Source organism: Vulpes vulpes, chromosome 13 (assembly GCF_048418805.1).
Source record: "Vulpes vulpes isolate BD-2025 chromosome 13, VulVul3, whole genome shotgun sequence".
Classification (NCBI taxonomy): domain Eukaryota; kingdom Metazoa; phylum Chordata; class Mammalia; order Carnivora; family Canidae; genus Vulpes; species Vulpes vulpes.
The window spans coordinates 7551270-7576043 of NC_132792.1; the positions used below are offsets into that span (position 1 = coordinate 7551270).

At 50.9% G+C, this 24774-nt stretch overlaps 2 protein-coding genes across 4 annotated transcripts in view; one reads left to right on the forward strand and one right to left on the reverse strand.

Annotated features, from left to right (window-relative positions):
* The window catches only part of TG (thyroglobulin), a 245642-nt gene that overhangs the window by 4177 nt on the left and 216691 nt on the right, over positions 1–24774 (reverse strand). The window contains exons 44-45 of the mRNA XM_025993474.2: positions 15403–15584; positions 13545–13652 (exon numbers count right to left, since the gene is read on the reverse strand). Coding sequence (XP_025849259.2) covers positions 13545–13652; positions 15403–15584 — 290 coding nt within the window. The remainder of the gene's footprint in view (positions 1–13544; positions 13653–15402; positions 15585–24774) is intronic.
* Positions 3134–24774, forward strand: part of SLA (Src like adaptor) — an 86769-nt gene continuing 65128 nt past the window's right edge. For 2 of the 3 annotated variants that reach the window (XM_072733892.1, XM_025993476.2), the window contains exon 1: positions 22901–23871. The gene's annotated coding sequence lies outside the window, so the exon portion shown is untranslated. Of the gene's footprint in view, positions 3278–22900; positions 23872–24774 lie in introns of those variants that run through there. The other variant, XM_072733893.1, reaches the window with a different exon arrangement.

Genomic DNA, 24774 nt, shown 5'->3' on the forward strand with positions numbered 1-24774 from the left:
CAACCTTGTGGTTGGCCCCAACTTATGGCAAGAGCCAACTCTAATTGGACAAACGAGGGCAGCAAAGTCCAGAGAGGTTTCCTGACTTACCCAGAGGCCTGCAGGGGGTGGGATCAGGAGCACGGCTAATGCTAAGGGTGTGACTTAATGGGAGGCGCCCAGCCCAGAGGCACCATCCGGGTCTTAGTGGAGAGGTCCATTTACAAGCTGGTGACCTCTGGCAAGCTATGTGGCCTCCCCGATTCACTGCTTCGCCACCTGTGCAGCAGGTACCTAATTAAATACTGGCTTCTGGTCCTCATGAAGACAAGAATAAGACGGTGAATGTATGTAGCAGGCGCTCATAAGGTAAGGGGAGTGCCCTTTCTCGTCCATCCTTCTACTTCCCATGTAATCAACTGTCACCAGGCTAACAGCAGTGTCTTGGGCCAGGGGCTCCCCAGGGGTTGTCGTCTGTGCTGGGACAGCGGACAGAGACACCAAGGTGCTGGGAAAGGGCACAGGCTAGCTGGACTTCTGAGGGGCACAGGGGCCAAAATCCCTCCTGAGACCATAAGCATGATCACCAGGCACACATATGACTGTCAACAGGGCATAGAGGGAGAGGCCTGGGCCTAAGTCATGAGGCTGAGTGAGCTCAGTCACTCACTGCTGGCATAACCCTAGATGAGTCACTTGACTGAGGTCTTAGTTCGTCCATCATGAAACACCGGGCTGAAGCAGCCACGGCATGTGCAAGCTGGTTACGGGTGCTTTTCCTAAGTGCCAGGTGGTATTAGGATCATGGTTATTGTGCGTCGACACGGCTCCACGCTGGGAGGTATCGTAGAAGGAATGGGAGACCGGTGGGAGATCAACAGGACTAAAGGCACCGGGTTAGGAGGGGAATTTCAATCACAGATGGTAGCATCTCTTTGCAACCAGTGTCAGGCACCCTGCATCCATTTAGGGAAGGTTTATGCTTTATTTCTGAAAGCAGAGCAAGAAGTGGCAGTGGCATTGAAATTTGTACCTCCTGGCACCCGAAGAACTAAGCCCTATGTCCGGTTTGCCAGAAGTATCTGTGGTCAGGCCCAGACAAGAGCCTCAAGGATCCAGAGCGGAGTCCCCCAGACCCCACATCCTGTTCTCTGCTTAGCTGTGGGCAGAGGGCGAGGATCACTTAAAAGGACTAGTGACCCGGCTTCTCAGTGATGTTGTAAGACTCAGAGGGAAAAGGAACACAGAACACAAAACGACAGGAAGATAGAAGTCATAGGGGCAATAAAAATCAGCCCTCACGGACCCGCTCTGTGTGGCTGACAAGCCCCCTTCACCACGGTTATCTCTGGGGCCTGAGAGTAGATATTCTTGGAGGGATCCGTAGAGAACTTACGCTGGAGGAGGGTGGCTCAGAGAGGCCATTTTCTCGCCAAGGCCCCACACCAGGAAGCGGCGACGCCAGACCCACGCCAGGTGTGTGATCCCAAGGCTGGCGGAGCTCCCGGCCTCACCCCACCCCTCAGGGGCTGCGGGGGATCCAGGGCAGCCTGGTCTCCTTCCTCTGCCCACCCCCCAACCCCAGGCCTGCTCCTTGCTCAGCCGTGTGGAGTTCGAAGGCGGCCCTCTGCTCAGAGTTTTCAGGGCAAGTGACCACATGAGTTTTCCACCGCTGCCCTCAGAAATGACCACAAAATGGCTCATATCAACCCAAACATACTATCTCACAGTTTCCGGAGTTCAAAGGTCTCCCTGTGCTAAAATCCAGGCGTGAGCAGATGCTGTGCCTTCTGGAGGGAGAATGCGCCTCCTGCTCATGGGTTGTGATAGAACTTGGTTCCTTGACGTGGAGGATCCAGGTTCCTGTTTCCTCCCCAGAAACGTGTGAGCTGAAGGCCGCTGCCCGCTCCTGGAGGCTACTGTTGGTGGCCCCCCTCCTCTGCCCTCAAAGCCAGCACACCGCGGCTCTGACACGCTTCTCTCCCTCCCTCTGGCACTTTGAAGGACTCATGTCCTTAGGTTGGGCCCCCCTGGATAATCCTGAATAATCCCCCATCTCGAGTCTGAACCACATGTGCCAAGTCCCTTTACCACATAAGGTAAACTGTCCCTTCATTGTGGGCTTGGGGGGTTAGGACAGGGACCTTTTGAGGGGCCACCGTTCTGTCTACCACAGTGGTCTTGTCTGCCATTTCTCCCAAAGAAAGAAATGGTGTGGTGAACAGAGTCCAAACCCTAGCTCGATCTCAGTATCTGTTAAGTTGTGGACAAGATGCATAGTCTTCTTGGGCCTCGGTGTTCTCATGTGTGCAAGAGTGACACACTCATGGTTCCAAACAGCGAGCGAGGTGTAGCCATAAAACATGCCAAATCTCTCACTCAGTTTCCAGCTCATACAAGCATTCCTTTTTCCTCATCACCCATGAGAAACACCTGAAAACTTATGAACGGGGAGGCTGTAATCTGAGAGTTCCACTGTAGGGTTCCAGAGGGCCAAGAGTTATATGGGAACTTGTATGTGAAATGGTGTGACACTGTGTATCGACACTTTCTTGGGAGAGCCTTCAGAGCTTTTCTCACATTCTCAAGAAGATCTGTGCCAACCATGTGCCCGTTAATATCATCATTCTGGGGAGCCTGGGAGGCCCAGTCGGTGAAGCGTCTGACTCTTGACTTCGGTTCAGGTCATGATCTCAGGGTCGGGAGCTCGAGCCCCACGATGGGCTCCACAGTGGGTGGGGAGTCTGCTTGAGATTCTCTCTTTCTCTCCCTCTCCCTCTGTTCCTATTCGTCTTCAATAAATAAATAAATAAATAAATAAATAAATAAATAAATAAAACAATTGCCTTTTGCCAATTTCCGTGGTGTAAGTTCTCCTGCCACAGAGAATTTCAAACTACCAAGGTGACATCACGGAGCATGGGGTTTGGGGAAAGATAACTCTTGTGAATGGGTGTGGGTCACCGCCAGCTGTCACAGAGACCCCAGCAGGTCACAGAGCACTGCTTTTGGGAGAAGGCCTGTCCTTCCAGCCCATCCCATCTGTTTAATCTGAGAGCCTGTTGTGTACGAGGACCTCTGCTTTGTTTTTTTCCCTAGCAGGGCTGATCTTTATCAGGATGCTGGAGTTATTTTGAGCAGTTTAAGGCAGACATTTGGAGGAAGGGCAGACAGTGTGAGCCGTGGAAGACAGCATGTGGGATCAGAGGACCCTGGGCCCCAGCTGAGAGAGTTCCAGGGCATTTGGATTAGGTGTCAGCAGAGCGAGACGACAAAGAACACTCCAGGGATGGACAAGGTAAAGGGAGAAATTTGGTAGCTGACTGGCCGCGGTGCTGGCAGGTTGGGGCTGATAGTTCACACGTGTCGATTTGGCTTCTTTGTTCTGTGCTGGGGGTGATCATGTACATCCAGACCTGCGGTGGTCACGTGGGCATGTGGTCAAGCTGGTGTTACTTAGCTTTTAGTTGTCACTTGCTGTCTTTGGTAAGAACACTCCAGTCAACCTTTCCCTCATCTGACAGCTACTCACTTGTCCCAGGCTGTGGCCGGGTCTGGATCTCCTCATCGTCACAGGTGGACATGGGGATGATGAGAGCTCCCTGCCTGAGCCAGCTCCAACCCCATTCTTGGTTTTCCTGTCTGTAAACAGGGTCTGATCACCTCTGTTCAGCCTTCCACATAGCATCCCTGGATGGTCCTCAACTGTTATGAATGGAAATCCCTCTAAAAATGACAAATTGTTATCCCAGGAAGAGCTATTGTTGCTGATGCTGGTGATGCTATGTTGAGCCGGGAAGAGTGGACCAGCCACGTGTCTCGGGGATGACTTTGTGTGTGTGTTTGAATACAGCTCAGTGAGGATAGGGCCAACACACTGGACAGTCAGAGCAAGACCCTACCAAGCCATGTGTGCCCAGGGCCTGCTGCATGTGGTGCTCTGAACAGGTGCTGGGGAGAAGAGAGGTGTAAGCCAGCCATCTGGCACGGCTCTCGGTCTAACAGGCAATGCAGAGAAGCTGATATTTTTTCATTTTTTAAAGATGTAGGATAGATAGATATCAAAGGGTGAGATTATTTACAACACCTACAAGAAGAGAGAGAGAAGCGATGCCACCTGTTTCAGGGAAAGGCACGAAGAGGAGTTCAGGGAAAGACAGAGAGAGGAAATCCTCAGGGTTGGCCTGCACCTTGAAAAACAAGTAGAGGTTTAGGGAGTGGGTGAGGCGGGGAAGGGCCTTTCGAGGGGAGTCATGGGGTGGCTTCTATGAGCAAAGCCAGGGAAGTGTGGCAGGGCAGGGACCCGCTGCAGTAGGTAACAGATTCCCAAAGCTCTGGGTCTTGTCTATTGTCCTGAGAAGCGCATCACACTGAAAAGTAAAATTGGGATTTTTCCTGGTCCAGGAAATCCCCGAGTTTGGGGTCGACTACACTGCAGGTCCCTCAGGTCCTTCAGCTCAGGTTCTGTGGAAGGTGTGAGTACCGAGGCTGGAGGAATCGAAGGCCACATCTTCAAGGAGATGGGGGGAACATCGGCGGCTTCTAAGCAAGTGAGCTGCAAGCTGTGTTTCTTCTAGAATCATCCCTGGAGTGGCGTGGGGAGAAAGGCTTGAACTGAGATATCATGGGCTTGCTGCATTTGTCCAGGGCAGGTGGCAGGTTAGCTCTGTTTACATCATGCTCCCCAGCCTTCCTGTTTGGCCATCCTCATCATCTGAGATCCCTCTGGTGTGCGCTGCAGGGAGGCCAGGCTGCATTCTGGTCAGCCACTAGCCACATTTCAGAGACAAGCTCCTGACTTGAGCTCTGCTTCTGGCGGAGTCCATGACCATTTGGGGCTGATTAGGGAGCATGAGGAGCTAGGCGGTGTCCCCAGAGGGAATGACCCTGGCTGGGCTCCCTTCAAGGTGAGGAGAGCCAGGGGGTAGGTTGTTCGTGTAACAACCACTGACCACAGGTTGAAGAGGCTTGTGCTGTAGAGAGGCTCCCTGCTCCAGCCCATCTGATCCACTGATATGAGAGCCTGTTTTTCCAGACATCTATCCCCGTTGTCCTATCTGCAGGAGGAAGTTTGTTGACCTCATCCCCATAAAATATACTCCCTTTCTTATCTCTAGCCGGTATCTCTAAATAACTTCCTCCAACGGAAACTCCGAAACTCAGGAGGGAGCAAGAAGGAATGGAAATCCATTTGCTTCCCAGGCTTTTTATTTTTATTTTTATTTTTTATTTTTTATTTTAAGGAGTTGAGACAGTGTTAACTAACTTAAAATTAGAAGCCTGGGACTGTGCTTCTCTTGGGGCCAATCTAATATGCAAAAGTTTAGTTCTGCCTATAAATTATCAGGAGGCAATTGCGTACTTTACAAATGGCTTTTGTTTTGCAAAAAGGTTCAGCATGCATTCTTTTAAAAAAAAAAAAAGGAGCTCTCTGATTTACTTTAAGTAATACAACCCTACCCTCAGCCCCAAATGAAATACTTGAATATTTTCAGCCCCCAAAGCCCAGCAAAGCTGAGTGATAACACCGGTTTGTGGTAGAGGCAAAGCTTTCGGTGGACCTGGTATGTGAACCTGGACATTTTGTTTGTTTTAAATTATTTTAAAAATAAACTCTACAGCCAATGTGGGGCTCAAACTCATGACCCCAAGATCAAAAGTCTCATGCTTTACTGACTGAGCCAGTCAAGCGCCCCAGAACTTGGACATTTTATCTCCCACATAAAGCATAAAGACCACTGCTCAGAAAAGGTTGAATTTTCCAGGCCCGACGCATTTCTTCTCACCAGGAAGTTCTGTGTTTACCAAGAGCCAACTGTGTTTGTCTCAAACCTGTTTATGCCAGTTGTATTTGTCTTTGTAATTATAGAACTTAATTAATTAAATATCACGTGGGTACCCCATTTTCAAGAAACCAAAGCTGGAAATCATAGGCCATGCATTACGTTCATGGTTTTGCAAGAATTTCAAAGGGAGCACTTTCTGACTCGAGCTTCCCACCCTGCCCTGACAGATTACTAGATGAATCCACTTTTTTGTGCACCGAGAGACAATAGTATATTTAAGGTATATCCCTACCTTCACCGTTTCTCATCAGTTTTCGTCTTAACTGACTTTTCTGATTAACCAACTGATCATCACACTGAACAACAGGATCCTATTCTATGTTCTATTAAAAAACACACCTGGTTTTCATTGAGCTGTGTTTTCAGTGAGAAAGAAAAGACCAATGTGCACTTCATAGGGCAGTTTTTTGAACTTACTCTGCTTACTGTGTGTGCGTTGTCTGTTCTCTGCACCTCATCCCGAGGTGTTCATCAGTCTCACCCCCTAATTATAATGTTCACCCCAAGGGGACAGCCTCTCTCTATCCATCTCTAGGATCTGGGTCACAGGCAAACATTTGTTGAATCCATGTTGAAAAGGACACATGGCACCAGCCCTTCGATATCACCAGGTTGGAGGGGTCAGTTTTAGAAAATGATTTACCTCCATCTTTACTGGTAAGCCATCGTGTTAATCACACCAGATGTAGCCAGGCCAATGGACTCAATTCAAGAATCCAGCCACTTAGTATTTTCTTTGGTTTGCTAATTCCAGCAAACTCAACAAGACAGTCAACTAAAAAGATAATATTTTGAATCTGGAATGTTAAAGGCCTCTGGAATGCACACACATGTCTAGCATGCAAATGTAGTGGCGTACAAAATGTCTTGAGTCTAGAATTTATGACTTTGTTTTCTAGGGTTGGGACAATTTATAAAGGAAGAACATTACTGCCTCTTAAGTCATTTTGATTTTTTTTTTTCTTCTTAGGGTCTTATTTTTCCAGAGGCAAAAGTAACCTTAATATTGAACATTTAGAATAGGCCAGGTTTTTGACATACATTGACTTGAATCTTCATACTAGGAGGTAGATGTATCTATACCCATTTTGTAGGTGGGGAAACTGAGAAAAATCTTGCTCAAATGCAGGTAGTTAATGAACGAAAGAGATGGAATCAAAACCCCAGTTGATCTAACATCGAAGGATGAGTTCTTCCATTATGCTGAACTGCTTCTCCCCAAGTTAAAGAATTGTCCGGCATCCTACATGGATGTGTAATCCCAAGAGCCCTACCCCATTCCCATTCAAAGAGATGTCAAGACCCATCTCTCTGAACTGCCTTCTGCACTGTTAAAGTGTGGGAATGATATCTCGGGACTCTGGGACTAAAGACTTTGAAACAAGGCCTTGACCGCAGCACACAATTCAAGCACGACAGCCCACACACAGCCCCACAGTGAATTTCCATGGAAACTCTGAACTGGCATCAGGGATCTTATGATGAAGGGCCCCCATATGGCCTCTGAAGTGGCCACAGCTCCTCTCTCAGTGGCTGGTACCCAGAAACCACCTCCTCTGTGGTTGTTTTCTCTGGGACCTGTTCATCTGCAATGTGGATTCTTTCAGCATAACCCATTAAACAGTGTTGGAAGTCACCTGACACGAGCACCAAGTTTATGCCGGGCAGTTAGCTGGGCAGTCTGCACACACTGCCTTACTTAATCCTGACACACTCCTACAGTTGTGTTATTACTAGCTCCATCACATAAATGAGGAAGTGGAAGCGTCTAGAGGTTGTTACCAGCCCAGAGGTATGCAGTAAGTGGTGCACCTAGGTAGAGCCATCTAAGGACGGGCAACGTCAGAGAGTCATTCAGGGTCCCCTTGCACACTTGCTGGGACCTGGCTCCCAGAATAGGCTTGTAGGAAGGGTCCCCCAGACCCGGGCTGGCCACGGGGTCTGGAGGTCCTTTGGCCAAGGGCTGCAGAGAATGGAGTGAGGGCTCTTCCTAAGAAGACACTTGGACCACTGTGTCCTTCGGAAGGGGCTGGTTCAAGAGAAGGAAGTCAACTGAGAATCCACAAGTTGGCAAAGCAGGAGACTGGCAGGGAGGGAAGCATCCTAGCTGAGTTCGGGAAGTGGCACCTGGAGACAGAGCCAGCCTGGAGATCCCCCTTGGCCTCTGACTTGGGAGGGGACAGTTCACAGCCCTGCGGGTGTGAACAGGGGAAAGAGGCCTGTCAGCCTTCCAGGTCAGCTGGGTAACAGCAGCACCAGTCACGCTCCATCCCCCTGGTGCACCACGGTCTGCCTGGACGGGCTCCCATGGGGCCAGGGGCAGCGTGTGTGGGTGGATGAGTCCGGCACTGATGAGGGACAAGTCTGGGAAAGGGCTGCCTCTTCCCTCAGGTGCTGTTAGTAATAACTTCCACTTTGGTGGAATCCACCAGTGGTTTTCCACAGGGAGATTTTGCCTCCCTGGGAGACATTGGCCATGTCTGGGGACATTTTTGGCTGTTCCAACTATGGAGGTGCTTCTGGTATTGAGTGATGGAGGTTGGAGATGCTGCCAAACATCACACACAATGCACAGGATAGCCTGTCCCGACAAATAATTAGCCACCTAAAATGCCAATAGTGCCAGGTCGAGAATTCCCGGATTATAGTCAGCGTTGAAAATCCCTCTTCCTGATACAGAGGGCGCTACAGATAGTAACCATGGAGGAAACTGGCCCCAAATCTCCCCAGTGAACAGAGCTCAGCAAAAGAAAACTGGTAAGTTTTATCCTCATGTCAATAGCCTTGGAAACCAAAGCTGCCCAGTATTCCTTGCACACATACGCACAACCATACACAGACACACACACACACCCTAAATGCAGGCACTGTTCCTCTGAACCCTTCTAGCCATATTATGGGACAAGAGCTATTACTTTCCCCTTGTATAAGAGAGTATGCATTGAGGCCCAGAGAGGTTAAGCAGCTTACCCAAGGTCACACAGCTAGTAAGTGGACTTAGCCATGGTAGACACTCAAAGGGTATAATTGAAGAAAAAAAACAAACTGGAGAGAGGGCAAGGGACAAGGTTTGGGTCTAGACGGCCACTGACTGGCCCTTTATCTCAAACTTTTTTTGTCTCTTTATCTATAAAACGAAGGAGTCAGGTGAAACCATCTTCCATATTCTGTGATTCTTTGAATCTAACCCTTAAAATGGAACCTTCTCGCACACCACAGGTTTTAGTGTCTTTGTGTCCTCTCCCATCCACTCCACCTACCCTTTCCTCGTAGAGGCTGGCCCTCAATCTCAAGGATGAAAATCTCATCTAGAGTCCAGGTGCAGTGACAGGACCATGCTATCTATGCTGGGATCAATTAACAAGAGTCTTAAGAAAGTGGTAATTTATTGCGTTTTTGTGCACTTGCTATGCCAGGAAAGCTAATATATGCTCACAGAAATGGAGCTACAAGACAGATGGCTGAAAATGTACGGCAGGCACATATATTTTAAGTCCGTAGGTTTGAGCCAGAAATAAATGAGAGGTGTGACAGCTCCAGGGAAGAGGGAGAGAGACGTCTTTTCAGGCAAAAAGGATACACTTGCCAACGATTAAATGGGCTAGTTTCCATGATTCATTCATTGGTTTCAGCGTCTACTATGTGGATGGCATCTTCCCATGACCGTGGTGGGGGAGATGCCATAGACACAGAGGGCCGTCAAGAAGGCGCTCTGAAGGGTCCGGATAATAGGATGACCTCAGTGCTTGCAGTCTGCCAGACCTCATTCTGTGTGCAAATTCATTATCACAGTGACCCTCCGAAGCAGGTGCCATTATCATGCTGGGCGAAGAAACGGGGTCACCAAGGAGGCTAAGTGACTTGCGTTGGGTTTCTAACTGAGTCAGTTGGCCCAGAGAGTCTGCTGTCTCCAGGATACCTCCTGCCTCCAAACACATAGCAACAGCTCTGCCTGAGAAATGTCTGAGTGCCTCTGAGCATCACTGTCCTCCCAAATGGTAGATTGTGACAGCTGCAAGTCACTTACCGGTGACTGAACTTAGTGCGGCTTCATAAACTCGACGCTTTACTTGGAGCTCAGGCTCTAAGGTATAGAGGATGTTGCTCTCCACCTGCCACGGCCCTGGGGCCAGGGTGCCACTGAGCCCAGTGACGAATTAGTGTTCCTGATCTCGCCTACCGCCCTTGTTCCCATTTTGTAGATGGCAAAACTGATCCCCAAGGAGCCTCCAAAGCAGAGTGGAAAGGATTCATTCCTCACCTGCCATATGAGGTGGTTGGATTGGCTTCAGCATGACTTTCTGAACACCTGCTACTCTGTGCCAGGAGGGTCCTTGGGTCCTCAGGCACAGCGACTGTGAGGACCCAAGAGGCACTTTGGGAGGGTCTGGCTCATGAGTGTGGCTTCTTTTCATGGGGCGGTGGGGGCGGTGGGGACCCTGGATCAGCACAATGGAGCCGTGTCTGTGGAGCCCCGGAGGAGTGCAAGGATGCTCTTCAGCAGCAGAGAAACCCAAACCAGCCATGAGAGACTGGACACATGATTTGGTGAATGTTCCAGGAGCCCGCTTCCGAGGACCACTCTATTCCCAGGTCTGAGACAGACCACTCTGGGCCCTTGCCGCGCACAGGAGCCTCACCAGCAGGACTCTTACTTTAGAGAGAAGGGCGATGCTATGGGTTGAATATCCCTTAAAAAAAAAAATATGCTGGAGCTCTAACCTTGGGACCTCAGAACATGGCCTTCTTTAAAAATAAGTTAAAATGAGGGCTTAGGGTGGGCCTCAATCCAATATCACTGGTGTTGGGATGAAAGGGGGAGATGTGGACACAGACACAGAGGGAAGACGGCCATCCACAAGCCAAGGAGTGCCACAGGCTACCAGAAGCTAGGAGAGCGGCCTGGAACAGATCCTTCCCTAGGGCCTGCACAGGGAGCATGACCCTGCTGACACCTTGATTTCAGACTTCTGGCCTCCAGAACTGTGAGACAATTCATTCCTGTTGCTCTAAACCACCAGGCAAGGGGTAGGTCACTACGGCAGCCCCAGGAGACTAATACAGGTGGCACATAAAGCATTATTGATCCTGGCTGGAATCACATGGACCCTTCTGTCTTGTTTTGCTTTGATCATTCTTGTCCTCAGGGAGCAGATAGATGCCTTTCCGGGTTTGCCACTGTATACTGTGGAGGCCACCAGCATGTGAACAGTTTTTAAGGCTTTTGAGGGACTTACTACAAGAGCATCAGACCTGTTGGAATCTGTGCCTTAAAATGGAGGAAGGGGGAGAACCAGAATCCTGTGCTGGGTGCGAATCCTGGGAGCCCTGGCATTCGGGATACAAGGCTGAGGCTTATTCTACAAACAACTCCCCATGCCGAGCCTCCGGGCCGTGGGTGCCACTGGGTGACTAAGGCTCCTTTCATCTCCACCCAAACCATTGCTCTCTTCACTGTCCCTTCTCTCCAAATACCTTCTCACCAAAACTTTCACCTGTCACTTATTTTCCTTCTGACAATGTGGGGACAGTTGGTTGGATCTGGGAAGTGAATGGGGTTGGAATTAGAAATAGTTCTAAGCAGAGAGACAGAAAGATTGTACGGTTTAGTGGAAAGAGAGTTCGGGGGCTCAGAGAAGGTGTGAGTGGGTCATTGCTCTACAACTAACTGTTGCTCGTCCTTGGGGAAATCACATGGAACTCCTCGAGCCCCAGACTCTTCAACTGTCCCATAGCAATGACCATTTCAAGCCTGCCAACCTCACTAGGGTTCTAGATTTTTTTGTTCTTGCAAGTGTTATATGAACTGATTAATCCATCGGGGGGAACCAGGTAAATATTGGGTGCTGAGGGGCACTAGAATGCCTTAGGACTGTCTTAGTTTGCTACAGCTGCTGTAACAAACTACCACAAACTTGGGGGCTTCAAACAACAGATATTTACTATCTCACACTTCTGGGAGCCAGAAGCCCCAGATCGGTTTCCTGAAGCCTAAACCAAGATGTCGACAGGGCCATGCTCCCTCTGGAGACTCTATGGGAGAGGCCCTTTCTTGCTCCTCTTGTAGATTCTTCTGCGAAATCTGGTGGAGTTTAGTGGATTCTTGGCTGGTGTTTCTTGGCTTACGGGTGCATCACTCCAACGTCTGCCTCCATGGTCTTGTGGCCTTCCCCTACTTTTAAGTATATTCCCCAGCTTCTCTCTTGTAGAAACACTTGTAATTGCATTTAGGGCCCACCAGGAGAATCTTCCCGGGTCAAGGTCTTTAATGTAATCACATCCTCAAAGCCCCCTTATTGGTAACATTTATAGACCCCCAGGGTTGGGATGTGGCATCTTAGGCATATTCAGCCCATTATAGGGATGTTGCTCAATTATAATGAGAGGTTATATAGGTTTGCAAGAGTTCCCTTGATGCCATTGCAGAGTAACACAGGCTTAAAGCCCTGTAACAGCCAGATAATTTATGTGCCAGATATTATTAATGCCAACCCTGCCAAGGGAAACTATTATCCTCGTTTAGGAGATGAGGAGACTGAGGATCAGAGAGGCAAAGGAGCCTGCCCAACTCTGCACAGCCTGCAGGCAGTGGGGCTCTAAAGTTGGCATTCTCACACCCGTCTCCCTGTTGCCCGAAAAACAGACCACACATGTAGGGGATTGATAGTCTTGCTCAACACAACAGGCCTGGCTTCCAGTCTCAGAAACAAGGGAAACAGCTCTGGCATCTTTTGGAGACCTGACCCCTGACCTTCTGTAATCTAAGCATGCTTAACCATCAGGACACCACATAATCTTCCACCCTTGGCTGGGCATTAGGTCTTGCCAAAGAAGCTCCAATCCGAAGTAACTAATCTGATGGGATTTATGGGAATCACACCAAATTATGTGGGAAGTCGCTGGCCCAGCTGGGAAGGGACCTGGCTCAGGACTGGAAGGTCATGACAAAGTAGAGCACATGATCCCACAGTCCTCTCTAACGCCCTGACATCCACCTGCCCCACTACCCTCCTGGCCCTGCTCTCCCCCTGGCAGACATCAGACGTGTCCCCCACCACCAGCCTCTCTGTTTCCATTGTTCTTTATTTTTTACTCTTGTCCTTGGCTTCTGGAACAAGCAGAGCTACCTTCTGTGCCCACTGGTTGCCCCTTTGCTTATCATGGGCTCTCTTTCACTTGCTTATTATTTCTATTTCCATTGTGATTATGTTTTTTGCACCTGAGACTTTTATCATAAAGCACATAGAGCGTATTTTGGAAGTAGGGATGGTGTATAGATTAGAGGTCAACAAAACTTTCCTTTTGTTGCTAAAAAAACAAAACAAAACAAAACAAAACAAAAAAACCTTTTATACTTTGAAAAAGCCATTTTCCTAAGTGAAGCGAAGTGCTCAGGTTTCGGAGGTGTAAATATGTAGGATTAATAAAGAAGCCTCCTCCCCGAGCCAGGTCAATCCATTAACAGCTAGTTAGAATGCCAAGGCGCCCCCTCTATCTGCTATTTTGCCCGCCCTCCCAACAATACTGTGAGAGGGGGCGGCTATCACTATTCACCCATTTCTCAGACACTACAGGCCAAGTCCAATGTCACTGAGCCAGCACTTGGACCTCAGTCCTGCCCTCTGTCCTCTGCCTCCCTGAGGGTCACAGAATTCACATGGAGCCCTGCCTGACGCCCTTCGCCTGCCAACACCCGCTGTGGCCACACAGCCACCTTACCTGCGGTGGTCATAGCTTTCGGGAGCATGGTACATGAAGACATTTCCTCGGGCTCTCCTTGCCCAGTGGCTGGCCATGTCGATTACGGGACAGGTGATAAAGTAATCTCTGGTCAAATGAGGACAGAGGAGGGAGTTTTGTTATGCATAGTTCTAGAGACAACTGTCCCGGGTATATGCTTCTTCCAGGCGAGGGTCTCCCGGACCACCAGGCCCCTCCGCACGGGCCTGCAGAGAACACAAACTCCTTGCACTGCCTAGTGTCCCTCTCACCACAGCTGGCTCCGCTGCTGGCACACAGTCCAGTCTGGTTTATGGCCAGCCCAGATCACACAAGAGACCCGTGGAGGCAAGCATCTTCCCAGAACATCAATTTTAAAGACCCGGGAGCAAAACACTTTCTAGTAAAATAATTGCAATGTACCGTGGCGCAGGACATAAAATGATTGTACATTGGGAAGGAAGGCAGAGGAAATACCCTCCAGGATATTTCATGCATATGATGCCTTTAGACCAATGGCTCTCAACTGGGAACACCCCCACCTGCAGCGGACATTTGACAATGGTTATCACAGCTGGAGAGGAAAAGGTTCTTACTGGCATCTAAGGGGGTAGGGACCGGGAGTGCTGCTGAACATCTGACAATGCCCGGGATGGACCCCACCGCAAGGAATTATCTACCTGGAATGTCAATAGTGAGGAGGATGAGATCCCTGTTCTAGATTCTCAAAGCTCCACGTTTGTTCCCCATCTAGGGGTGACGGGAACACGTTTCAGAAGCACCAGCTTGCAACCGTGGGTCGTGCGTGGGCTGCTGCTGTAGGAGACGCCAGGCCTTGTCAGAACCTCAGGCGGCCTGGAGCCCATCAGGTTCTGGATCCCAGCCAGTGGTCCCCGCATCTCCTTGACCCTCCTTCCCCTCATCTGAGAAATGAGGCCCAGGGGACCCACCCCAGAGGGATTTTGTAACAACTGCGGTTGCTAACAGCTGTGGAGGTCCCTTGGTGAGGAGGGACTGTGCACCCCTCTTTTCTGGCTGTTGAGATGAGCTCCTTTGTTGAGTCTGGAGGGCAGCTAGAGTGTTTCTGGGAAGGTCTCTAAGGCGGGGTGGGGCCAGCCACTGGGGTCTGGAAGGGCACATGAGGCCGCCAGGCTTCCTCTCATGAAGAGGAAGGATGGTGAGCAGGACCGGGGTGGGATCAGACCTACGGGGAAGAGTCATGCACTGGCAGCCAGGTGGAGGCAGGGAGGCCACTGTCTGAGCCTGGCTGGGAGACAATGAGGGCCTGAGCTAAGTGAGGGGGACTGGAGTCCACCTCCTCGGTGAAGCCTTCCTTGGTTACTTGCCCTCCCTCACACTTCAGCCCTTGCACCCAGGCACAGGTGTCTTCAAAGCCAAAGTTGGGGCACGATGTAGGTTTCTGAACCTCAAACCTACATTCAAACGTCAACCCTGAGCTCTCTCAACAGCTCAGATCTGAGCCAGTCCTCGGTGGGGTATGAGGCTCTCAGGGTCCAGAACTTGGACATCTGTGAGCTCTTAGAGTCCAGTCTGGGGCTGGGCCTCTAGGAATAGCTGTTGTCTGTATGATTACAAACAGCTCTCTGTTCAAGGGAAAATTAAAACCTTTCTGGTCCCCAAGATCCCAGGGGACAGGACCAAGTTTTATTCTGAGTTAGTGACTCTGTGATTGGAAACCACAGATTCTCGGGTGGGGAGACCAAGCCAGGCATGGGGTGTCTCAATGTCCCTCAGGCCATCATCCCTTCCCGGCACAGGCCAGTATGCATCTGTGACCTGAGCCTCACTGTGGCCAGCACCCGTGTGGCCCCGGGAACCTGCACCCTCTCCTGCTTACCGGGTGGCGTTCTCCAGGGCCCGGGAGAAGGAGGCGTAGTCGTCAGTGGAGTGCTCCAGGGAGTAGTACCACGTGGCAGCCGCCCGGACACCTGCGTCCGCGTCCTCACCACCTAGTGAGTTCTGCAGCGCCTGGTAAAAGGCTGTTTTGCTACTGGTCCGGCCTTGACTTTCCTCAAATTGCTTAAAAAAAAAAAAAAAAGGAAATGCTCAGTCAGATTCTAAAAGGCTGGATTCAGTTATCCCTGAAACCCTTGGTCTAGAAGTTTCTCTCTGGGAAGTGGTGGGATGTGGTGTGAAGCACAGGGGTGCTGGAGCCAGCCAGGCTTCCCCGGGTTTGAATCTCAGCTCCACTTGACTTAGCTGTGTGACCTCCAGCAGGTGGCTGTGCCTAGGAAACCGACACAACAGAGCATCCTCCATGTCGGGACACGGTGAAGACCAAAAGGGCAAACATGGGTCAAGTACCCAAAGCGGTGCCTTGCACTCAGTAGGTGCTCAATAAGTTCGAGCCACCAGGGCCAGTTGGTACAGGTCACATTGTGCTTGGTCCCTTTATTCCCTTGCCAGCTTGTCATCTGGTTTTGTTAGGAGAGCTAACTCCAGTTCCATCCACCGACTGGGGCCATCAACATTCAAATGCTTCCTGCACACATTTCCACTGACGAGCATCCGTGTCGTCCCCAGCCAGCTGCGTGTGGGCCTGGGAAACAGCAGGGCACCTGCTGCCATAGCTCCCTGCTCTCATGGCCTCATGTTCTGACGGGCGGAGGTGGGAAAGGAGCAAATAACTGTACAGTTTACCAGGGTCCACGTGCTACCAAGAGAAATAGAGGCGGTTGACAGGGATAGGGTGGGGGCTAGTTTCTACAGAGTGGTCAGGGAAGGTTCTCGGCTCTCTGGGGATACGTGTCCACGTGGAGCTAGCTAGCTTGCTTGCTTTCCCTCTCTCTCTCTGTCCCTTCCTTCCCTCCTTCCTTCCCTGTTCCCACATTCCTGCTCTCTGCATCTGGGCATTCTGGGACCACCTGCTTCCCCCAGGACTGTTTCCCCATTTCTGAAGACAAGAGGTAGCAGCAGGTCAGAGAGGTCTCAGGTGTGAGGTCCAGACCCCTGGGCCCTTGCTTGGTCCTGTGATGCATGTTTATATATTTCCAGGCTTATCAAGACACCCTGGCATGTTTAAACCGTTTTCCGAAACATTTCCAAGCATACAGGACCTGCGATTAGAATTCCAGGTGTGGCCACAACCAGGAAGCACCCCTTCCCATCTGAGCCATTCTTTCAGCTGATCCCAGTGGGGCTAACCTCACCCTGGCTCACCCCGGAGAAGCTGGACCGGTTGGAGGAAGAACTGATCAGAGCCTTGTCCATCGTCCATTGGCTCTGGAGAGGTGAGGGAAGGAGAGGGGAGAGGCAGGCAAGGCCAGCATCGTTTTAATTCTATCTATAACATGTGTTTCTTGGGAAAAGAACTGAAGCACATATGGCAAGATATTAATATCTGTTAAAAACGAATAGGGAATACAACAGTATTCGTTGTATCAATGACTTTCAAGTATTTTGGACCATGATCTATAGTAAGAAAGACATTTTTTAGATCAGAACACATGCCCACACACACACAGGGGCCTGAAAAAATGTTCGTGAAGGACATTCATGCTCGTGGCTCTTCTTGTATGTGCCAGGGCAGACAGTTTCCATTCTACCCTGTTCTAGTCAAAACTGTAAAACTGTTCAAAATGCTTGCCTGCCATCTCTTGACCTGACTTCACAACCTACTGGTGGTCCAGGGGAGAAACCGTTGCATTATATTATTCTCTGTCCTTTTCTGAGTGTTTGGGATATTTTATAACAGAAATACAAGTAATCATGCACCTACCTCCAATTATTGCCAAACACTTCACACGCCTGTTTCACCGAAGTATCAGAATCACCACTCGAATTGGGAAATTGCATAGAATAAGTGTCAAATTCCAAGACAGCAAACATCGAAAGGGCTTCGCACAGTTCTGGGCACATGGGCAACGGATGCCGAGTACTCTTAACCCCTGCTCCCGGGAGGGCAGGGGACCCTGCACACCCTCAAGATGCTATGCTCCATCCCACATGGTGTTCTAGTTTGCCTGTCGACTGCTCTAGGATGACCATGCAATAGGGGTGCTCAGGGTTCAGTATGGTGCCAGGCACCCAGTCACAGGTGGTGCTCATAAACATGTCGGAGAGATGATTAGTCAAGACACTGGCCTTCATGGAGATGATACAGGCCTGAGGCCACAAGGAGACTCTAGAGTCAAACCTCTTGGGTTCTGATCCCAGCGTTGAAGAGACCTGGCCTGGATGCTAGCTTTGCCTCCTCATTAGTTGTGTGACCTTGGGCAAGTGACTGAGTCTCCCTTGTGCCTTCATTTCCTCCTCTGTAAAATGGGCACAGTAATCTTACCCTCTTCATAAAAGCATCATGAAGGTAAATGAAATTATATCTACACATTATTCAGCCTGCGTGTTACCATTGCCAGACACTCGTAGACTCGATCCTGTGCCGAGCCCAGAAGCGTGAGGGAAGCCCTGTCCTGGAGCCCTCATCAATGTGGGTCCCATTGGTCATAGGGCCAAACCCTGGGCACCCCTTTTCCCTACCACGGCTGCAAAATGACTGGCCCCACCTAATGGGTAGAGCCCCTACATGAGCACTTTGGAAACTCTTTCCAGCACGAGGCACCCAGCCCTGGCCCTGCTAGAAGAGGCGCCTCTAACATAGAATAGTCTAAGCAGTTCCCGCAGCCAGGGAGCCAGAGGGAAGGGCCCCAGCTTGTGCTCCCATGAGACTGTGATTGCTTTCACATTTTCAGGGGCTCTGAGCCGGCTGAGACCGGCCGGGGCGAGGCCCTGCTGGCGGGTCAACGTTCTAGACACGGCTGGCGTGTGGTCCCCGGCCCCAGGGAGCACGTGGGAATGTGAAGGGGCCCGTTTCCAGCAAGAGCCACATCTCTTCATTCTTGGCCAGGACCGAGGCGCAGATGCTGTTGCTGGTTTAATTAGAGTCAGCAGGAGGGACGCGGGCCGCCACGTGACTCCAAGGCCCGACTTCCACAAGCTGTAATTACAGGCGCGATCCGTACGCCCCGCAGAAAAGTTAGAGCCTGCAGGACACCCCCCAGACCGGGGAGGGCTTCACCATGGCCCGGACCTAGGACCACCGCGGCCTAGTGCATGGAGCTTGGGGTCTGTATTTGAGAGACGCAGGTCTGAGCCTGGCCCTGGTGTGTGACCTCAGGAGACTCAACTGCCGTCAGTAAACTTGCTCAGTGAATATTCCTCTCTGTGGCTGCGGCTGACATGAGAATCCAATGAATGAATGATCGCCAAGTGGCTGACACACAGGTGACCATAGCATATTCCTTCCCGCTCTCCTCTAGCCAGTCAATTATTGGAAATAAATGCCCTTATGTTCCCTGCAGGGTTGACGGTCATGATGAAAAACGCTTTACCTTCAATTCCCTCTTCATGTAACAAATTTTGATCGAGTGTCTACCCCTGCCAGGAGCAAGTCTAGGCATTTGGGATGCATCAGGGAACGATACGAGTTCAATTCTCTGTCCTCTGGGGCTTCCAGTTGAGCTGAGAGCCTGACGGACACATGATGGGTTTTGACATAAAGACAGTTTGGGGCAGCCCGGGTGGCTCAGTGGTTTAGCACCGCCTTCAGCCCAGGGCCTGATCCTGGAGACCAGGGATCAAGTCCCACATCGGGCTCCCTGCATGGAGCCTGCTTCTCCCTCTGTCTGTCTATGTTTTTCTGTCTCGTCTCTCTCTCTGTGCGTCTCTCATGAGTAAATAAATAAAATCTAAAAAAAGCAAAAAACAAAAAACACAGTTTGGTGGTGGTAAGGATATGACATGGGCAAGACCAGCAGGGCAGGAACGAGGACTGGGGGTGCTGGTTGGTGAGGGTTGGAATTGTAAATGGGGTCATCGGGGTGGGCCTCATGGAGGCAAGCTGAGCCAAGACTCAGGGACATGAGTGTTAGGGTGTGGGAAGCCGGGTGAGGAGGAGCGGAGGCCTGCATGGCCAGTGCAAGTGAGTGAGGATGGAGGAGCCAGAGATGAAGCAGAGGGGATGAAGCGTGGAGAGGCTGGTGTGGTCTCGCCCTGCTTTTGCTTCAGAAACGGCCAGGAGAAGGGTCCTCCACTGTGGCTTGCCAGTGCCACCTGCCAAAGTGGGGGTCCAGGTGGGGGAGAGGCAGAGCAGTCATCTGCCAGGTGTCTTTGAGTTGGCGACCCTGCTCTGGGGCCCCAGTAAAGAGCCCACTAGTCACTGTTTCCTACTGGCTCCTTCTCCTGCCACTCCAACTCCATGATGTGGCTTCAAACCCCAAGGTGATCCTTAGAGCTCTCCCCACACCCACAGGGCTGGTCCTCTTATTCTTAGGGAAATGCCTATCTGGAGCCCTTCCCAAATCTTCTCCCTCTTCTTGGACTGAGGGACCCTCCTCCTCCTCCCCCTGAGGCCAAGGCCTCACAGCCCAGGCCTCTGGGGACCCTCCCCTCCATGTCTTCACTGGAGTCCCTGGGCAAATCCTCTCTTGTAGGACCGTCAATGTACCATTCTCTAGAACTCCTCCCCCAGCCAGAGCTAAATGCCAATGGGCACACCCCCCCATGGATAGTTGCTGTCGGCCTCACCTTGCCATTGCTGACTCTGGGATGCACACTGAGCAAGCATGTCCCCACAGACGGTCACCCCTCCAGGGTCACTGATGGCATCTCTTGACCCACCCCAGCCAATGCCGGCACTGTCCACCATGCCCATCCTGGCACTCTTCCGCCCTCGGCTCAACGATCCTCCATTTCCTTTTCCCTAACCTGCTCTGCTTCAGGCTCATTTCTGGACCCTTTCTGCTATCTTGCCCACTTTCAAATGCTGAGGTCCCTCAGGTGCCATCCCCGCCCCCTCCCCTTCCTCTTCCATCCAGGCATGCTGACAGGTGGGACCATTTCTTCCCTCTGCTTTGACAATGACTGGTTGGTTAATGATGCCCCAAATCTCTGTCCAGCCTGCACCTCGGACCCGCTTATCCAAGCATCTCCTAGAAACCACTCAGGTCCCTCAAACTCAACATGAGCACAACTGAACTTCATCGTCTACATGGGTTCTTCCTCACTTTCAGAACCTTCCCCTGCTATTTTCCTATCGTCAATCACTAAGACCAGTAGCCAGTCGCCTGATTGAAAAAGAGATGATTGTGGACCCCTCCTTCTCCCCCATCTTCCTCCACTTGCTGTGGTACCCCAGTCCTGAGGCTTCTCCTCCTGGTATGTCCTAACCATGGTCCTATCCACTCCTCCTGCCCTATTCTTGCTCATGCCTCCATCAGCTTCTACCCCATCCTGGGGCAGAAACACCAACACTATCCCTGGCAGGTGGGGATTTGGGGAGAAGTGTACACAGAAGGTCTTAAGTAATTTTTGTACACTGGTTACTCTTGAAGTTGTGCGGCATGGTTATGACATCATAAGTTTGAGAAGAGACCCAGCGGAGAATCCCCAAAGGAAAGCTAGCCGGCCTTTCAGGGTTCTCCAGATGCCGGCAAGCCTGTGAATTCATGAATTAATGAATGTCCCCAGAATTCTCTAGAGCTCTGAGATAGGCAGAGACAAACACTCATTTGTTCATTTAATGCACATGAATGAAAGGCCTCCTTGGTCAGCCACTGGGGATCCAATGTGAGCAGGACACAGTTTGTGCCTTGGAACAGAGCTGCCCAACCCAGAGAGGCAACTCATCAGTGAGAAGACTGCCCCACGAAAACCGGTTGAGGATTTGCCTCTGGTGGAGCGATGGTGCAGGGGGTGTGGGAGGCACAGCGGCTACTTCCTCACTCCCCAGGCTCCCCGTCCGATCAGCCTTCCCTCCCCCTCGCTGCACTGAGATGGCCCTCATCATCACCCATGCCCTGGCAGACCCAGTGGCCCCACCTCTGCCCTCTGCTCACGCCACTCTCAATGACATCCCACACTTGACCTCTGCTTGCCTTCAGAAATACGCTTTTCCTGGCTTTTGTGACATCAAATCTTCCTGGTTATCTTCTAGATCTGTATCTATTGCTCTGACCTTTCTCCTGAACTCCCACCATGCTCCTGCCAATCCAAGGTTTATACCAAATCTGGTTATTTCTCACCATTACCATGACTGCAATCCTTTTTTAACATATCAACTTGCTCCCTGGACCTCCCAGTGCAGGGCAGTCTGGTCTCTACATTCTTTGTTATCTCTTCATAGTCAACTCCATGTTGCCAGAATGCTCTTAAAAAAAAAGATGAATCAGTACAATCACTCTCTAGTGTAAAACATTCCAGTGACTGCCCACTGCAAGTAGAACAGAATCACTCTCCTAATGCTTATGAGAGCTCATCTAACATATCCCACTTCCTCTGCTACACCTTCCTCTGTTATCCACAGCATTTCTTAGTCTTCCAGCCTCCTATGTCTCCACAAACAAGCCCTGACACAGGGCCTTTGCACTAGCTCTTTACTCAGATCTCCCCCGAGCCGGCCCCACCTCATCATTCAAGTCTCCATCCTCCCTGCCAAGATAGCTTGGATTCACATTTCCATTTTATTCAGCACTTTTCAAGATTTGAAAGTCTTTTTTTTTTTTTTTTTAAAGATTTATCTATTTATTTGGGGAGGAGGTAGGGAGGGGGAGACTTTCAAGCAGACTCTGCCCCGAGCACAAAGCCCTATGCGGGGCTTGATCCTAGGACCATGAGATCAAAACCAAGAATTGGGCGATTGACCAAATGAGCCACCCATATGCCCTTCAAGATCTAAAATTCTTGGGCATCTCCAGTGGCTTAGCAGTTTAGCGCCTACCTTTGGCCCAGGGCCTGATCCTGGAGACTCAGGATCGGGTCCCATGTCGGGCTCCCTGCATGGAGCCTGCTTCTCCCTCTGCCTATGTCTCTGCCTCTCTCTCTCTCTCTCTCTCTCTGTGTGTCTCTCATGCATAGATAAATAAAATCTTAAAAAAAAAAAGATCTAAAATTCTTAATTTGCCCACACATCATTGCCTGTGTCCTCTCACTCACACATGAACTCCATAAGCCAGGAGCCTCATCTACTGGGGTTATGACTTTCCCCCTGCAGCCTAGAGGAGAGCCCCTTTGTAAGTATACATTGGACGTGGGCAAGTATTAGTGCATGGACCGTCCCTGCCTCTTCCACCCACTGCGGATGTCCAGGGACAAGGGGCCGCTTCTCCATCAGGCACAGCAGGCCCAGTGCCTAGGGCCCGCCGTGACTTTAGGGCCCACGAGAAAAATGTTCCTTTCAATTTCTTTTAAGACCAGAAGAAAAAAAAAATAAGTGGATCATAATGAATATGTAATAACGAATCCAGCACGGCTCACATTCATCTTTACCAGTGCAGTCATAAAATATTTTTACTAGTTTGGGGGGATAAGCCGACCCTGCCGATCTCCAGCTTTCTCTGAACAGAACCTGATAATCCCACCTGGTGGGGATGCTGGCAGGACGGAGGACACTTAGACGAGGTGCCCTGCGTGAGCCCGGGACCCACGGCATGGGCGTGGAAGGCTTGCAGTGCTGCCTGCGGCGCAGAGCCTGGGACCCGACCGGGCTCCCTGGTGTTGAGAGCTGTCTCCTTTGCCTGGAAGCCTCTAGATCACACTGCAGGGGACAGGCAGGGCTGGTCTCACTGTGCCCACCGAAGGATAAAGGAACTGAGTTCAGACTGGGTAATCAACTTGCCTGAATTGTGTGACCGAAGCCAAGAACTGAGACCCATTTTTCTGCTTCCAGGTCGTGGGGCTCTCGACAGCGCCCCGCCATGCACCCCACCATGCACCCCGCCATGCACCCTGCCATGCGGGGGTCGGGTGCAGACTCTAACACCCACCCACTCAAATGCCGCTTTTCAGGAAGTGCTGTGCACCCGTTGGGACTCCTGCATGCTCCTCTGCTATAATCTGTCACCAAAGGCTTGATTTTCCTGTGCTGGGGCTGGTGCCAGCGCCTCGGGCTGCCAGGTGCTGCTTCCAACTCTCAGACGGGCTGCTTTCCCCTCCTCGCTCCCCGAAGGGCCCCCACTCCACCTGCTCCTGGACGGGGCCAGCTCCTGCCCAAGCTCGGGGCACGGTGGCGGCGCTGTTTCTGATTTTTCTCGCCTTCCTTGGAGATGCTTGTGCTTGGAGGGGAAGAGAGAACAGTGCATCTTGGAACAAATCTGCTTTTGATCATGCAAATTAATGCCCGGTTAATGTAGGCAGACTGTCAATTTCACCAGTTAGAGAGAGAGAGAGAGAGAGAGAGAGAGAGAAAAGAGGGAAAAAATCCCTACCACAGTGACTGATGAATTTCAACAGAAAGCTGCTACTTCAGAAAATAAGATCATTCTCCGAGAGCGGAGGCTTTCCAGGCATCTCAGGCAGCCGTGATGCTCCACGGGTATGTGTTAACTTTGCTGGTGTCATTAGGACTCTCTGTGTGGCCCATGGCTGGCCTGGGGTGGTAGGTGGGTGAGGGTCTTCACACGGACTTGCTGGCAGCCCTGCCCACCCACCCCTCCATGGTCTGTCGGATTTGGTGGGTCTCTGCTGAAGCGATGGGTGGGTCCAGGGGCTCACTTGGGGTGGGAGGGGTGCCTCCCGCTCCTGTGACTTCCCCCGGGAAGCCGGACCGTGTGGGTTTGTGGGTTGGGCTCTGGATGGTATGAATGCAGGGCTGGCATAAGGAAAAAGCATGTGTGGGTGTCTACCACGATTTGGAAAACTGGCTCGGGTCAGGCGAGGTGATTCAGTGGTTGTGTGTCCTTTGTATTCCTGCTTTCTCTGGAGAATTCTCTGGATCAGGGAAAATAGCTCTGGATACTAATCCTAATCATACAACTGAAGAATTAGGTGAAAAACTAATATTTATTGAGCACGTACTACCTGCAAGATATGGATGCAGAAGTGATTTCATTCAACATCTTAGTGAGGATATTGACTAGTAATCTCCCAGTTTTTACAGATAAGAAAACTATGGCTCAGGTGTTGGGGAACCCAAATGCTCCTCCTGCTGGCCTGGGGGACAGGGTCGTGGTCAGGTCTTTGACATTCCTGCTGGTGACCACTATGGCTCCAGTGGCCCCCTCCTCCGGCCCCAGCACCTCTTGAGGCCCCGCACTAGGATGTCCATCTCTCTATCTAGTGCGTATCAAACTGGATTTTTGCTATATATTTATGCTCATTTTCTCTATCTCCTTACTTGACTGTGAGCTCCTTGAGGGCAGGGATTGGATGCATATTTGTACCCCAAACACCCACACAGCATCTGGCACATAGTAAATGGCCTCCCTGAGTGGGGCAT